Source organism: Thalassophryne amazonica, chromosome 6 (genome assembly GCF_902500255.1).
Source record: "Thalassophryne amazonica chromosome 6, fThaAma1.1, whole genome shotgun sequence".
Classification (NCBI taxonomy): Eukaryota; Metazoa; Chordata; class Actinopteri; order Batrachoidiformes; family Batrachoididae; genus Thalassophryne; species Thalassophryne amazonica.
In genome coordinates, this window is record NC_047108.1 from 35,153,791 (window position 1) to 35,169,711 (window position 15,921).

Below are 15,921 nucleotides of genomic sequence, written 5' to 3' on the forward strand. Positions count from 1 at the left end.
TCCCTCTGCAGCTCTGATCGGCTCTCTGTTTGCGGGGGAGGGTGAGCGGCCATTTCTGCACAAACAGCCTGGCTGAATTTTTAAAAACTACCTGAGAGCACGGCAGTGTGTGACGGTGCTGTCAGAACACTGATGGCGCGGCGTCGTTGTTCCACTGTCTGGGGAGAACTCGGTGTTATCATGTTTTCCGATTATCCGCTGCGTGGAGTGTGGCAGGAAAAAACGAAGACGCCTTCTCGCGAGGTGCGAGAAGAATTTGAACGTTTTAAATCAAGAAAAAAAAAGCCACTTGTCCGGATTTAGAGCTATTACTTTTCTGATCACATTTTACACTTGTCCCGGACAATCGGACAGGCGTTAATGTCGATGTTTGGACTTTGACAACATTAATAAAAAATTGTCAGTGCTATTAATGTTCTTTCTTTTTCTTTTTCTCTCACTCTCTGCCCCTCACCTGCTGGGAGACGCGCAGACAGCCTGAGCCTGATACATCCAACCGTCAGGCTTCATATCACTGCCTGACTTGTCATACTGAGACGTTACGACTTCTTACACAAAAATAAACAAACATTTGTTAACTTGCCCAGACACTGAGCTCTCCCCTTCCTCATCGATAACTCCGATATGCTTTTGTTTGAGATGTTGCATCATTACGTTGTACTCCCGTGCCATGCGAGGTCCGACTTGCAAATGTTGCAGTTAACAAACGTCTTTGCGTTGTTTAACGTAAAGTGCTCCCACACTTTTGAAGTCTTAACTTTCTTTTGTCTACTTGCATCTGCCATATTCTAACTGTGTAGTTGTACGAAACAGCATCTGATCTGCTCTGTGCACTGGTCTCTACTGGCGTCAGAAACTGCTGGCCACTTCTGACGCCATAATCGCTCGACACAACGCATCGATGACGCAATGTGTTGTCAACGCCTGTTGTCATCGATTTTATTGAATCTTTGTTGCAGCCCTAGTTTGAACATTAAATATCTTGTCTTTGTGGCATATTCAATTGAATATAGGTTGAAGAGGATTTGCAAGTCGTATTCTGTTTTTATTTACATTTCACACAATGTCCCAATTTCATTGGAATTGGGGTTGTAAAATGTACTTTAAGTAAAAAATATTGAGTAAAAGTAAAATCCAAAACAAGTGGAGAATGAAGCAGCAACAGGAACATAAAGCCAGCTTGGTGTCTGGATAAACCAGGAGGGGGTCTAAACCTCTATAAAAGCCTGGATCCGCCTCTGGCGGAGCAGTTGGTGTTGGTGACGGGATGAGTGAGCAGCAGGTGGATGTATGTAGCTGTAAATAAAGTTGCTGTTCTTTTTCCTGGAAGACCCCACACACTTTTCTGTTAAACACAAAAGCCAGGTAAGGAAAAGTAAAAAAAAAAAAAAAAAAAAACAAGCCTCACGACCACCAACCACTGCAAAGTAGGGCTGGGTATCAATTCTGATTCTTAAGATTCAGAATTGATTATTTCGATTAGATCTGATCCAATATTGATTTGGGTTTTTTGAAAAACCATTTTAAAATAATTTTTTGAGCTGTTACCTGATTGTCTAGTCATTCAACATATTAATACTACTTCACATAATTTGGGTCTCAGAATGCAGGCATTAGTGTTTCAGAGTTATATTTTAAAAAATTTTCAGGGGGAAAATGGTCCATTCGGCGTAAAACCTGTGCCAATTCAACATGCAGATCCACCTTGGATTTGCTGTGGCGACCCCGAGTGCAAACAAGGGAGCAACTGAAGGGACTTACTTTTACAGTAACAAAGTATTTCTACTTCGTTACATTACAGCACTGGTCAAAATGATCAAATGACACGTTCAGTTTGAGAAAATACACGAGTTATAACTTTTAATGTCCACAACAAAGTAAACTGTTAAGAGAACCACCATGCAGTCCCGAGAAATATGATTTAATAAACACTCTAACCCAGATTAGGTGGCTTGGTCTCTAAAGAGAAGGGCGTGTTCAGTCGTCACACTTAGAGCGATGCACGCTCTACCCCTTGATGCATTAATGAGTTTGTTGTTTAGCTCCTGTAAAGATGCTGCCGTACAAAACTTAGCTCAGGCACTGGCTTCATTTTGGCTCTTCCAGGTCTCTATAGAAAACCAATGGGTGAGGTTGCGCAGGCTCTGTCCATTATCAGTCTGTGGGGGTCCTGTGGTATATACGGGGAAAGAGGCTAAGGAGGGAGCCACCAGGAAGAAGGAGGAGGGTCGCCACAAAAATGTGAAGTTTATGGATGTGCTAAGGGAAGAAATGTCGGTGGTTGGTGTGACAGTGGAACACGCAGATGACAGGGTGAGGTGGAAGCTGATGATCTGCTGTGGCAACCCCTAACAGGAACAACCAATAGAAGGAAGAAGAATTTTATCTAGATTACAGTGGATATATCCATTTGGATTACATTAGTTAGATTCTTATTTCAGGTCCTGTTAGTAAATCTGGAATGAGAGTTTGTTCTGTCATCATTTTGTCAACAAAATGAAATTATTTGAGATCATCATTTTTGTTGTCTTTCCAAGGTATGTACAAGTTGTGAAGACAATGCAGGAACCATAGGTTTTTGTGTGGAATGTGGAGAATGGCTGTGTAAAACCTGTGTGGAGGCTCACCAGAGGGTCAAAATTACCAAGGACCACAAGATTCGAACAAAAGAAGATGCTGATGCTGCCTCAGGTAAGATGGTCACCATACAAGTGTGTGAAGAACTGTATTGTTGAAAAAAGACTAGTATTGAAGCTGAAACTAGAACAGAAAGATCCTTATTACACCAAGCCCCAGAATGACGCATTGTAAATGTCGCAATTCTGGTCGACTGTTACCATGGTAACTGGGCTGCACAGTGGTGTTGCTTTCACTCAGTGGTGCCCAAATTATTCCTTTAAAGGGCCAAAAATTAAACTGGGTGGAGGGCCAGGGGCCTAAAATATTTTAATATTATCTCAAAGCACATTGCAATGTATTTTGTACAAAATTAATTTATTAAATCAAAAACTAAATTTCAATAGAATGAAAAGACCTTTCTGTCATGTCCTTGCAGTGTTTTATTAATGTGCAGACTGCAGCAATAAGACAACATATGCTTCTTTTTGTACAACATATTTCAACACATACGTGTCTTAATACAACATATTAAGACATGTTTCTGACAGAATGTGCATGCAAGGTGTTTGCTGTATGGTCAACCTTTGTAATGAAAAGTGAAAATGCCGCTTAATCTTGAAAAACACGAAAATGACAACACACAGTAATAAACCAGTGTTGGAAACTACATTCAAAACATTTAAGGTACCCATCACAGAATGCCCCCAGACAGACCTCGCTTAATATGATTTTGGGATGCCAAAACAGCGTCATGGAGAATTTGGTGTTTTTATGAACTCATGAGATGGCAGTGTTCATTAAAAAAAATGGTTGACCTTCATAAAAACTATTACAGCATGTAAAACTGTGGTCAGATATGGAATTGTAGCGATCTCTAACAGACTTACAGCAAAAGAGGTCTCTTTTGCTGTAAGCATCATGCTATATAACACAACTGTGTTTAATAGCGATATTTACATTTACCAAGGATGTAATAAAATCTTCGGCCATTATTTATTTGTCTGATTATCTGTCTGTTAGTAGGATTACTTCTAAACTACTGCACGGATTTTGATGAAATCTTCCCAATAGATGCATAGTAGGCCATGGAAGAATTCATTAAATTTTGGAGGTGAACCAGATCTGGATTCTGGATCAGATTTCACTTGATATAGGCTTTGAAGGGTTACCGTTAGCAGGATTATGTCAAAATGACTGCACGGATTTTGACTAAATTTCCAACACCGATATATTTTCGGCCATGGAACACTCCACTGAATTTTGGAGGTGATCCGGATCCTGATCCAGAATCTGGATCAAGATTTCCCTTTATATATGCTTTGAAGGATTACGTCAAAACTACTTCACAGATTCTCACCAAATTTGCACCACAGATAGATATTAGGGCATGGAAGACTCCACTAAATTTTGGAGGTGATCCATATTGGCGGACATCAGAAACCTCTGATTGCTCTTGCTTCTGTTGCTGTATTTGATGTTGAACACTTCTAGTATCTTAATGTCTCCTCTTGTTTGTCTGTAGAGTCAGTTAGTATGTCAGGACAGAGGCCAGTGTTCTGTCCCATCCATAAACAGGAACCACTGAAGCTTTTTTGTGAGACCTGTGACACATTGACCTGTAGAGACTGCCAATTACTGGAGCACAAGGAGCACAGGTAACACAATGCATGCAGTCATTTTATTATGATGGGTTGTGAATGAGGGCAAGGACGGTGGCTTTGTTGTTAGCACTGTTGCCTCACAGCAAGAAGGTCATGGGATCGCTTCCCACCTGGGCCTTTCTGTGTGGAGTTTGCATGTTCTCCCTGTGTTTGTGTTGGTTACCTCTGGGTGCTCTGGCTTCCTCCTATTGTTAAAGACACGCAGGTTTGGTGGGTTGGTTACTCTAAATAGACCATAGGTGTGGGTGCGTGAATGTGTTTTTCTGTCTATGTGTGGCCCTGACACATTTTGGCGTCCTGTCCAGGGTGTACCACGCTTCACTCCCACTTATATATCAAAAAACCAAAAGCACAAATTAATTTTAATAATAATTATAATTGCTATTTATATAGTGCTTTCCCATGAATCAAAACACTGGACCAAATGACCAAATGATTAGAGATTAAAGTTTTGTGGTTATTCCTTGAATTCTATTTTTTTTTTTTTTTTTTTTTATCAGAGTATTTTTCTAGAACAGAAAGACCATGGCCTCATGTACAAAGGCTGCATACGAACAAAGACTCGGCGTACTTCTTTCTCCATACTAAAGTTCAGATGTATCAAAAATGAAATGACTGTGGCAGTGTGCGGTGTGCCACGCCAAGTTCATGGTTGGCATACTCATGTTTCTACAGCCATTGTTCCTCTCCTGACAGGTAGAGGTGATGCTGGAGAACAGTTAATGTGAAAACAAGAAGTCATCAGAGTGATGTGCACATCAGAGACACACTTATGAACAATTAACACACCCACCTGTTTGCAATTATATGGGTAGATATAAAAGATTATACAGTGGAGAAAATAAGTATTTGATCCACTGTCGATTTTGCAAGTATTCCCACCTACAAAGAATGGAGAGGTCTGTAAGATTTATCATAGGTACACTTCAACTGAGAGTGATAGACTCTAAAAATAAATAAATAAATAAATAAATAAGAAAATCACATTGTATGATTTTTAAATAATTCAGTTGCATTTTATTGCATGAAATAAGTATTTGATCCACTAGAAAAACAGGCCTTAATATTTGGTACAGTAACCTTTGTTTGCAGATACAGAGCTCAGATGTTTCTTGTAGTTCCTAACCAAGTTTGCACACTGCAGCAGGGATTTTGGTCCACTCCTCCATACAGATCTTCTCCAGATCTTTCAGGTTTGGAGTTTCAGCTCCCTCCAAAGATTTTCTGTTGAGTTCAGGTCTGGAGACTGTCTCGGCGACTCCAGGACCTTGAAATGCTTCTTATGGATCCCCTCCTTAGTTGCCCTGGCTGTGTGTTTGGGGTCATTGTCATGTTGGAAGACCCAGCCATGACCCATCTTCAATGGTCTTACTGAGGGAAGGACGGTGCTTGCCAAAATCTCACGATACATGACCCCATCCATCCTCCCTTCAATATGGTACAGTTGTCCTGTCCCCTTTGCAGAAAAGCACCCCAAAAAATGATGTTTCCACTCCCATGCTTCACTGTTGGGACGGTGTTCTTGGGGTTGTTCTCATCCTCCAAACACTGCAAGTGGAGTTGATGCCAAAAGCTCTATTTAGGTCTCATCTGACCACATGACCTTCTCCCATGCCTCCTCGGCATCATCCAGATGGTCACTGGTGAACTTGAAATGGGCCTGGACATGTGCTGGCATAAGCAGGGGGACCTTGCTGCCCTGCAGGATTTTAAACCATGACGATGTCATGTGTTACTAATGTAATCTTTGTGACTGTGGTCCCAGCTCTTTTCAGGTCATTGACCAGGTCCTCCTGTGTAGTTCTGAGCTTTCTCAGAATCATCTTTACCCCATGAGGTGAGATCTTGCATGGAGCCCAAAACCGGGGAAGATTGACAGCCATGTGTTTCTTCCATTTTCTTATAATTACACCAACAGTTGCTGCCTTCTCACCAAGCTGCTTGCCTGCTGTCCTCTAGTCCATCCCAGCCTTGTGCAGGCCTACAGTTTTGTCCCTGGTGTCCTTTGACAGCTCTTTGGTCTTGCCCATGATGGATAGGTTGGAGTGTGATTGATTGTGTGGACAGGTGTCTTTTATACAGGTAACGAGTTCAAACAGGTGCAATTAATACAGGTAAAGAGTGCAAAATAGGAGGGCTTCTTAAAGAAAAACTAACAGGTGAGAGCCAGAATTCTTGCTGGTTGGTAGGTGACCAAATACTTATTTCATGCAATAAAATGCAAATGAATTATTTAAAAATCAGACAATGTAATTTTTCTGATTTATTTATTTATTTATTTATTTTGTCTCTCACAGTTGAAATGTACCTACGATAAAACTTACAGACCACAGACCTCTCCATTCTTTGGAGGTGGGAAAACCTGCAAAATTGACAGTGGATCAAATACTTATTTTCCTCACTGTATATAAAACAGATATAAAACGATTTCCTTCAGGATTAATAAAGTTCTTTCTCATTCTTATTCTGCACAAAGTAATGAGGGACAACAGCATTAACAATGGCTGTGTTAGCGTTGTTAGAGGAACTTGCAAATGGTGCAATCTGACATGAGCGTGTATTCAGGGAACGCATTCAGTTCTGTTTCAACTCCAACATCCATCCAAAATAGACCTGTTAGTTATTTGCCGTGTAGCAGTTCGTTCTGCTGCAGCTGAAACATCCTGCTGTGGAGCTGGTGGAAAAGAAAACATTCATTGGAGTTAAGTCTAGCAGTTCCAAACATTTATCACACATGCAACGCACGGTCACATACTGCATGCCGACTTGAACGAAGTTCAAGCAGAGTACGTGTGAGAAGACAAAAAAGAGAGGATGAAAGTAATCACATCCAACCTGTTGTATGTCATTTGGAGAGTGTGTAGTACAACCCCTGGCAAAAATTATGGAATCACCGGCCTTGGAGGATGTTCATTCAGTTGTTTAATTTTGTAGGAAAAAAGCACATCACAGACATGACACAAAACTAAAGTCATTTCAAATGGCAACTTTCTGGCTTTAAGAAACACTATAAGAAATCAGGAAAAAAAAATTGTGGCAGTCAGTAACTGTTACTTTTTTAGACCAAGCAGAGGGAAAAAAAATATGGACTCATTCAATTCTGAGGAATAAATTATGGAATCACCCTGTAAATTTTCATCCCCAAAACTAACACCTGCATCAAATCAGATCTGCTCATTAGTCTGCATCTAAAAAGAAGTGATCACACCTTGGAGAGCTGTTGCACCAAGTGGACTGACATGAATCATGGCTCCAACACGAGAGATGTCAATTGAAACAAAGGAGAGATTATCAAACTCTTAAAAGAGGGTAAATCATCATGCAATGTTGCAAAAGATGTTGGTTGTTTACAGTCAGCTGTGTCTAAACTCTGGACCAAATACAAACAACATGGGAAGGTTGTTAAAGGAAAACATACTGGTGAACCAAGGAAGACATCAAAGCGTCAAGACAGAAAACTTAAAGCAATATGTCTCAAAAAGCGAAAATGCACAACAAAACAAATGAGGAACTAATGGGAGGAAACTGGAGTCAACGTCTGTAACCGAACTGTAAGAAACCGCCTAAAGGAAAAGGGATTTACATACAGAAAAGCTAAACGAAAGCCATCATTAACACCTAAACAGAAAAAAACAAGGTTACAATGGGCTAAGGAAAAGCAATCGTGGACTGTGGATGACTGGATGAAAGTCATATTCAGTGATGAATCTCGAATCTGCATTGGGCAAGGTGATGATACTGGAACTTTTGTTTGGTGCCCTTTCAATGAGATTTATAAAGATGACTGCCTGAACAGAACATGTAACTTTCCACAGTCATTGATGATATGGGGCTGCATGTCAGGTAAAGGCACTGCGGAGATGGCTGTCATTACATCATCAATAAATAATAAATGCACAAGTTTACGTTGATATTTTGGACACTTTTCTTATCCCATCAATTGAAAGGATGTTTGGGGATGATGAAATCATTTTTCAACATGATAATGCATCTTGCCATAGAGCAAAAACTGTGAAAACATTCCTTGCAAAAAGACACATAGGGTCAATGTCATGGCCTGCAAATAGTCCGGATCTTAATCCAATTGAAAATCTTTGGTGGAAGTTGAAGAAAATGGTCCATGACAAGGCTCCAACCTGCAAAGCTGATCTGGCAACAGCAATCAGAGAAAGTTGGAGCCAGATTGATGAAGAGTACTGTTTGTCACTCATTAAGTCCATGCCTCAGAGACTGCAAGCTATTATAAAAGCCAGAGGTGGTGCAACAAAATACTAGTGATGTGTTGGAGCGTTCTTTTGTTTTTCATGATTCCATAATTTATTCCTCAGAATTGAGTGAGTCCATATTTTTTTCCCTCTGCTTGGTCTAAAAAAGTAACTAACTGCCACAATTTTTTTTTCCAGATTTCTTATAGTGTTTCTTAAAGCCAGAAAGTTGCCATTTGAAATGACTTTAATTTTGTAGAAAAAAAGTAGAACACAGACATGACACAAAACTAAACAACTGAATGAACAGTTTTGTGTCATGTCTGTGATCTGCTTTTTTTTCCTACAAAATTAAACAACTGAATAAACATCCTCCGAGGCCGGTGATTCCATAATTTTTGCCAGGGGTTGTATATCTATGTTTTTTAATTACTTAGTGGGAACTTTTTGACTTGCCCCATGCCTGCAATATTTTTGCACAAACCTTACCCACAGCCACCTGACCAGTGAGTTGACGTGTGCATCATTAGTCTGGTTCTAATTTGTTGAAAATCTGCTACATTTTAATTAAGTTACCGTGAATATGAGAATCCCTATTTTTTGTTGTTCAATCATGGAAGCAAGAATGTGTGACTAACACATGGATGCATGCTTGTAATACATATGCCCCTTCTGGCCTTATGGTTGGCAGGGGATCATAAAATCTGAGCAATAGCAGCTGATGGGCAAAAACCTATGGTTGGTGTGCACAAACTGCACATTGTGTTTCTTTTGGAGACAATAAAATACTTGCAGATACTTTGTACAGTTTCTGTTTTGAGTAATCTTAGTTTTATGACCTTCCTTTGTGAAATCAGCTGTTATCCTTGCAAGTTTGTCTTGAAGTTGAAAGTGTTGCATTTTTCAAATATTGTCTGGTGACTAATATTGTAATCTCTCTTTTCTCAGGTATCAGTTCTTGGAAGAAGCTTTTCAGAACCAGAAAGGTGTAATTGAGACAACCATAGCCAAACTACAGGAAAAGAAAAGCTATGTCCATTACTCCCTCTCTCAGGTGCAAAGCAGGTGCGAATTTTGTCATCAACAGTTTGTCATTATTGAGGTAACTTGCTCATCATGAGTTGCTGCTTAAGGTAAAAACTGTTTTGGATGTGCAGTATGCATGCTTTCATTTCCATTTGTTAATTTGATATCTTAAAAAGACATTAATTGTAATGAATTTTGGTCAAGGAATTAAATTATAGTGCAAATCTGGAAAAAGGGTGGTTCTTAATCTTAATCATTGTGCATTGATCTTCAAGCCTAATTCCTTCCACCTTATTAATCAAGATTGTTGATTGGGTTCAGAACAGTCAACATCAGTCTGCAGACCCTGATAAAAACTTTAGGTTTTTTTTTATTATTATAAATTTATTTTTGTTAAAGGCACCTTGACACGTGCACACATTTAACCCCTGTATTGCCACGCAACTTGTCATGCCAGTGCGACCTGCTGGATGCTGCACTTTGTGCCGCTGGTCGTTGCGTGATATAAAATAATGATTTTGTAGCTGATTAATCATTTGCTCTCAGAACTTGGCTGATGAAACCAACTCTAATTGCTCCCAGAATCACAGACAGATTTTCTACAGCTGCAGCTTGTCTTGTGTGCTTCTTAATGTGGAGAATGCATTTGGAATCATCTCAAAGGTAATTAGTTCTAATATTTATATTGTAATGGCTTGGTAAAACAGTTGCATTTTCAGTCCTTACGAGTATCTGTAAAATTGTTTGTTATAGAGTTATTATCTCATCATAATCGTTCAGATGAGCTGTGCTGTGATGAGGTTTGCTGTGATGCGCTGCTGTGGCGCAATGACTCGCAGTGACAGTGTTTTTGAATAGTTTGCGCAATGTTCATGTGTCGTTCTCAAAATTAATGCGTGCCAGAGATTTTGAACATTTCAAAATTTTCTTTTCTTTGCATGCAGCCATGCACAGTTTACAACAGTTTACAACGAGTTTGCTCTCTGGCACTTTTTTCCCATCTATGACCCAACATAAGATGTTTATGAGACTCTGTCACTTCAGATTTTTCAGATGCATTGTCATAAAAAAAGAAGTCATTAAGGATCTTACTAGGGTTGTCATTAGGGATGGATATTGAAAACCAGTTCCTGTTAAGAATTGAAAAGAAATTATTGGATCCACCTACATCAATAGCCTTTTTGCTTAATGAAATAGAAAGTCCATTATCTCCTGAAAAGAATTTATTCTGACTTTTTCCAGTGTAAGAAATACATCTGCAGGCAGCCTGTAAAATCAGTGTCGCGAAGACGTTCCATGTGCGCGTTCACGCTGGCAGCAAAATTGCGTCCTGTGTCACAGACAGCAGGGTCAGCACACATTAGGATCCAAAGTCTGACAGACTCCCAAAAAATTAAGCGTTTTGGGGTGAAGTGTGTTATATCCTCTCTGTACATCCAGTGTAATTCCAAGCCATCACTTTTGAATGAAAACTCAGAAGCTTCGTTATTGGACATAGCAGCGTTTGTTACACTCTGTCGGTCTGTTTCTGCTTTTCCTAATATGTATGTCACACTCCGACAAATGGTGAGAAATACCAGGTAAGATGTTTTCTGGAAATGCACGTGCTGACTCGCCGAGCGAGTGAGATAATTAGCAATAAAACACATCAGCAACCACTAATTATTACTCCATGTGCGCGTATGGAGTTACAATCATGAATACTTTGATATTGTGTTGTTAACCCGGACATTAAATAAAGTGCGACATGTCCTTTAATATTATGGTGTGTCCAGCCCAATCCCTGGACCTTAAACCAATAGAAAACTTGTGGGGTGACATCAAAAATGTTGTTCTGAGGCAAAACGAAGAAATGCAGAGGAATTTTGGAATATAGTCCAAATATCTTGGAATACCTGTTCACAAGTGCCAGAAGTTGATCGACTCCCACACAACACAGATAAGAAGCACATCTTAGAAATGGCAGTTATACAGCTACATATTAGTTCAGTGATTCACAAGAAAGCTTAATCTTCAAGCATTTTTCACTTTATACGGTAACAGTAAATGTTTGTAAAGAAAAAGGCAGACAATGTTTTTTTGAACAGCCTAATATTCCATTTTCTTTACTTTCTGTGAAAAAAGTGCTGCTTTTTGCTACAAGTGTCAGTTTAGCAACCAAGCAGAACTTTGCAGCTCCTTCTATAGGCAATATATACACCCCCAACTACCTGTTGAAATTTTGCCATTTTATAGAACTTCTCCCCTGACAGATTGACAACAATCAAACTGGAGCTGGGCAGTCATTGGCACATTGAGATATTTCATCTTCAAAAGTCTTTCTTATGAAGTCAGAGTTTGTAATTCAAGAAAGTGACCCTTCTGGAGACTCTGGAATCTACGCAAAGATCTTCCACCTAAATGAATAATCTATATAAAAAAGGAGCAAATCTGAGTGGCTGGTATATCACCCTCTAATAGTCATCAGACCAAATTTTAAAATAAGAATTTAAAAAAATCAGTTAACCTGAAGACTCCCTTGCTACACCCTGCTATAATACCAGGTGCCTGTCTTATCATTTCTTCTCCGCTAGTGTTGTGCTCCTTGAAAAAAGTATTGTGTGGTTATATCACTAATTTAATCACACAATACTCTGATCTTCTTTATAACCATACAACACACCAAGAAGCAGATCACTTCTTGTATCACAAATGACATAGTACTTATTGAAAGGGGTTGTTGTTCAAATGTGATTCCCTCACTTTTGTTCATTGTGATCACTTCAAAAAAAAAATACTATTAAATTTGTATTATCACTAACCTGTACAACCACTGGTAAAAAGGTTGTGGTCCTCACATTACTACATCAGCCCCCTAGCATTAATAGACTGCCAGAGGTTCTTGAGTCTTTGATCAGGCTTGTTCAGTGGATTGCCTCACTGAATCTTAATGAAGCACTCTATGGTCTGCTGGAGTCAGTTGCATCTGCTCAGGTCACAACAGTGTTTCCCAGTCCCATTCTCCAGGCACCCCAAAGCAAAGATGAAAAATATGTAAGGGGGTGGGGTGTATATGGTTATTTAGAGACCTAGAATTTTGTGATCTTTCTTATCTACTCATAGACCTACCAAAAATAAATTAAAATAAAAAGATGAACAGAAATTCAATAAGTAAAATAAAATTCAGGCAAATTTGAGATGGTCATATATCACCCACAGCCTGATTTTTGAAAAAAGAAATGTCCTTTTAAACACACTGTAGACCCCAATTTCAGGGTTACTGTTCATGGAGAATGCTTTGACAATCACTATTAAGACTTTTCCTCATTTTTGTATTTTTGCTCACTGCACACTTAAAAAATAGACCCTGGGTCTGTTCTGCAGAGTAGTTGTTCCAAACCTTTTTTGTTTGGCGGCCCCCTACTTGTACCAAAGAAAAGGTGTGTTCCCTCCATGGTTCTTCCAAAGAAAATTATCTTCTGAATTAGTTTTGAATGTCAAGTACATGTGTTATTATGACCATATTTAATAGATGAACTTTAAATTTTGAGAGCAGAGAGGACAAAAAAAAATTGGCACATGTGATTATTCTGCTTCAGTTTTTTTTTTTTTTTTTTTTTTGGTCCCACTTATTTAGTGTTGCCAGCATGATGTCAAAATGCCCACAGGTAATTTTTCTATTTTTGCTAAATTCCAGCAAGCGTGGAACAACAGGCACCCGGTCACTCTGTAGAGGAGGGTGGCTGGGATGTTTCCGTCATGCAGTCAGTGTGCACGGTGTAATCTCTTAGCACAGCTGTCTAAAGGACAGTCGACACACAACCGTGTGTGTTTCAGGCCTTAGCCTTCATTTCACACAGTGACTGATGACCTGAGCACAGGGAGCACATTAAAGCAGTGATTCACAATGTATTTAATCCTTCCCGCTTGTTGAATGCAACATCATCTTTAGAAGTTGCTTGTGTCACACAATGCAAGGAATACTGGAAGCCCAGCCATGCCTGTTGGCGTGTAGTGAGTACCTGTGTATGTATGAAGAAAATGGAGTCTGGTTCTTAATTTTGCAATTACTGGTTTTCTTAAAAATGAAATGTGGCACTCGTATATAATTGTCTTCTCTTCCAAGTTAATGGCCTAGTTTTTCATGAGTGAATTTATAACTTGTCATCATTTTATCACACATGTATCTTTTGTAAGTGATATATTGAGGTTAGAATCAAAAGTTGTCATGTTTGTGTTCCTATCTACAACAAATAGTCCATCACAGAGTTACAGGTCAGTCCTGTTACAGGGGAGACTTGGTGGTTTGTTCATATCGATTTAGGCAAAAATGAGTTTGAAAATATTGCGATATTGCATATTGGCAAATGTGCAGTACTTCTCATCAGCACTGTATATCCATATAAATTGATTGTTCTCTTTGTTGACTTTTTAACAATCCAGGTTAAAAGAACTGAATGAAACACACAGGAAGGTGGAGCACGAGATCAAAATTGCAGTATTTACACTCATAAATGAGATCAACAAGAAGGGCAAGTCTCTACTGCAACAGTTGGAGGTAAGAGCTTTTGAATTGCATCCAGTCTCCAGAAAATGTTTCATAAAGTGCTTGAAAGTGGTATTACAAGAAAAAATAACCATTGATGCATTGTTTATTTATTTTGTGATAGCTTTGGAATATTTGTGCTTTTTATGAAATCTCAGGCTGTTTGAAATAGTTACATTCACAGTTATATACACACATAGTTTTCATACACTCATCATTGGCATGAATGTCATGGTAATTTTGGGCTTTTAATGATGTCACTGAACCTTTCTTTTGCCAGTGTGGAATGATTGTACCGCATACATCGTTAAGGACAAACAAAAACAAAAATTGGATACATAAATTTGAATTTATCTAATTTAATTTAATTAGCTTATAATGTGCCAAATCACAGCAAAAGCCGTCTCAAGGCGCCTTACCTAAAACAAGTCAACATAAAATTGAATAAATAATTAAAAATGAATAAAAAAAGAAAATTCAAATACATAAATAAAAACAGAAGTAAAAGAATAAAACAAATAAAAATGAAAACTATTTATAAGAAAGAGAATAAAAATAGGTTTCGAGTCTTAAAAATGTCCACGGACGCCGACTGCCTCACGGTTGCAGGAAGACTGTTCCACAGGGTGGGTGCACGATACGAAAAAGCTCTTTGACTTGCTGACTTCTTCTTCACCCTGGGAACACAGAGAAGTCCCGCATCCTGCGACCGCAAAGCCCGGGCCGGCACGTAGAGTTCCACCAGATCAGCCAGATAAGATGGCGCCATTCCATGAACAACCTTATAAGTCAATAGCAAAACCTTAAAATCTGCTCTCACAGAGACAGGGAGCCAGTGCAAAGATGCCAAAATGGCTGTGATATGTTCAGACCTTCTGCTACGTGTCAGAAGTCTGGCGGCAGCGTTCTGAACCAGCTGAAGACCCCTAATGCTGGACTGTGGTAACCCTGAAAATAGAACATTATAATCTTTGCTCTTTACTAATCCAGGGTCAAAATTATACGTACAAGCTCAGTTATATAATTACACTAGACCTGTTCAGAATGTCAAATGTTACAATTTTTTTCAATTTAAATTTATTTTCATTTATATACAACCCCTGGCAAAAATTATGGAATCACTGACCTCTGAGGATGTTCATTCATTCAGTTGTTTAATTTTGTAGGAAAAAAGCAGATCACAGACATGACACAAAACTAACGTAATTTCAAATGGCAACTTTCTGGCTTTAAGAAACACTATAAGAAATCAAGAAAAAAAATTGTGGCAGTCAGTAAAGGTTACTTTTTTAGACCAAGCAGAGGAAAAAAAATATGGAATCACTCAATTCTAAGGAGTAAATTATGGAATCACCCTGTAAATTTTCAACCCCAAAACTAACACCTGCATCAAATCAGATCTGCTCGTTAGTCTGCATCTAAAAAGGAGTGATCACACCTTGGAGAGCTGTTTCACCAAGTGGACTGACATGAATCATGGCTCCAACACGAGAGATGTCAATTGAAACAAAGGAGAGGATTATCAAACTCTAAAAAGAGGGTAAATCATCACGCAATGTTGCAAAAGATGTTGGTTGTTCACAGTCAGCAGCTGTGTCTAAACTCTGGACCAAATACAAACAACATGGGAAGGTTGTTAAAGGCAAACATACTGGTAGACCAAGGAAGACATCAAAGCGTCAAGACAGAAAACTTAAAGCAATATGTCTCAAAAAGCGAAAATGCACAACAAAACAAATGAGGAACGAATGGGAGGAAACTGGAGTCAACGTCTGTGACCGAACTGTAAGAAACCGCCTAAAGGAAATGGGATTTACATACAGAAAAGCTAAACGAAAGCCATCATTAACACCTAAACAGAAAAAAACAAGGTTACAATGGGCTA

The 15,921-nt window shown here is 39.0% G+C and overlaps 1 protein-coding gene across 11 annotated transcripts in view; it reads left to right on the forward strand.

Annotated features, from left to right (window-relative positions):
* Positions 1 to 15,921, forward strand: part of trim33 (tripartite motif containing 33) — a 204,632-nt gene that overhangs the window by 87,834 nt on the left and 100,877 nt on the right. For all 11 annotated transcript variants that reach the window (XM_034171970.1, XM_034171976.1, XM_034171974.1 and 8 more), the window contains exons 3-6: positions 2,538 to 2,691; positions 4,142 to 4,274; positions 9,434 to 9,550; positions 13,934 to 14,048. In XM_034171970.1, the coding sequence (XP_034027861.1) occupies positions 2,538 to 2,691; positions 4,142 to 4,274; positions 9,434 to 9,550; positions 13,934 to 14,048 (519 nt within the window). The remainder of the gene's footprint in view (positions 1 to 2,537; positions 2,692 to 4,141; positions 4,275 to 9,433; positions 9,551 to 13,933; positions 14,049 to 15,921) is intronic.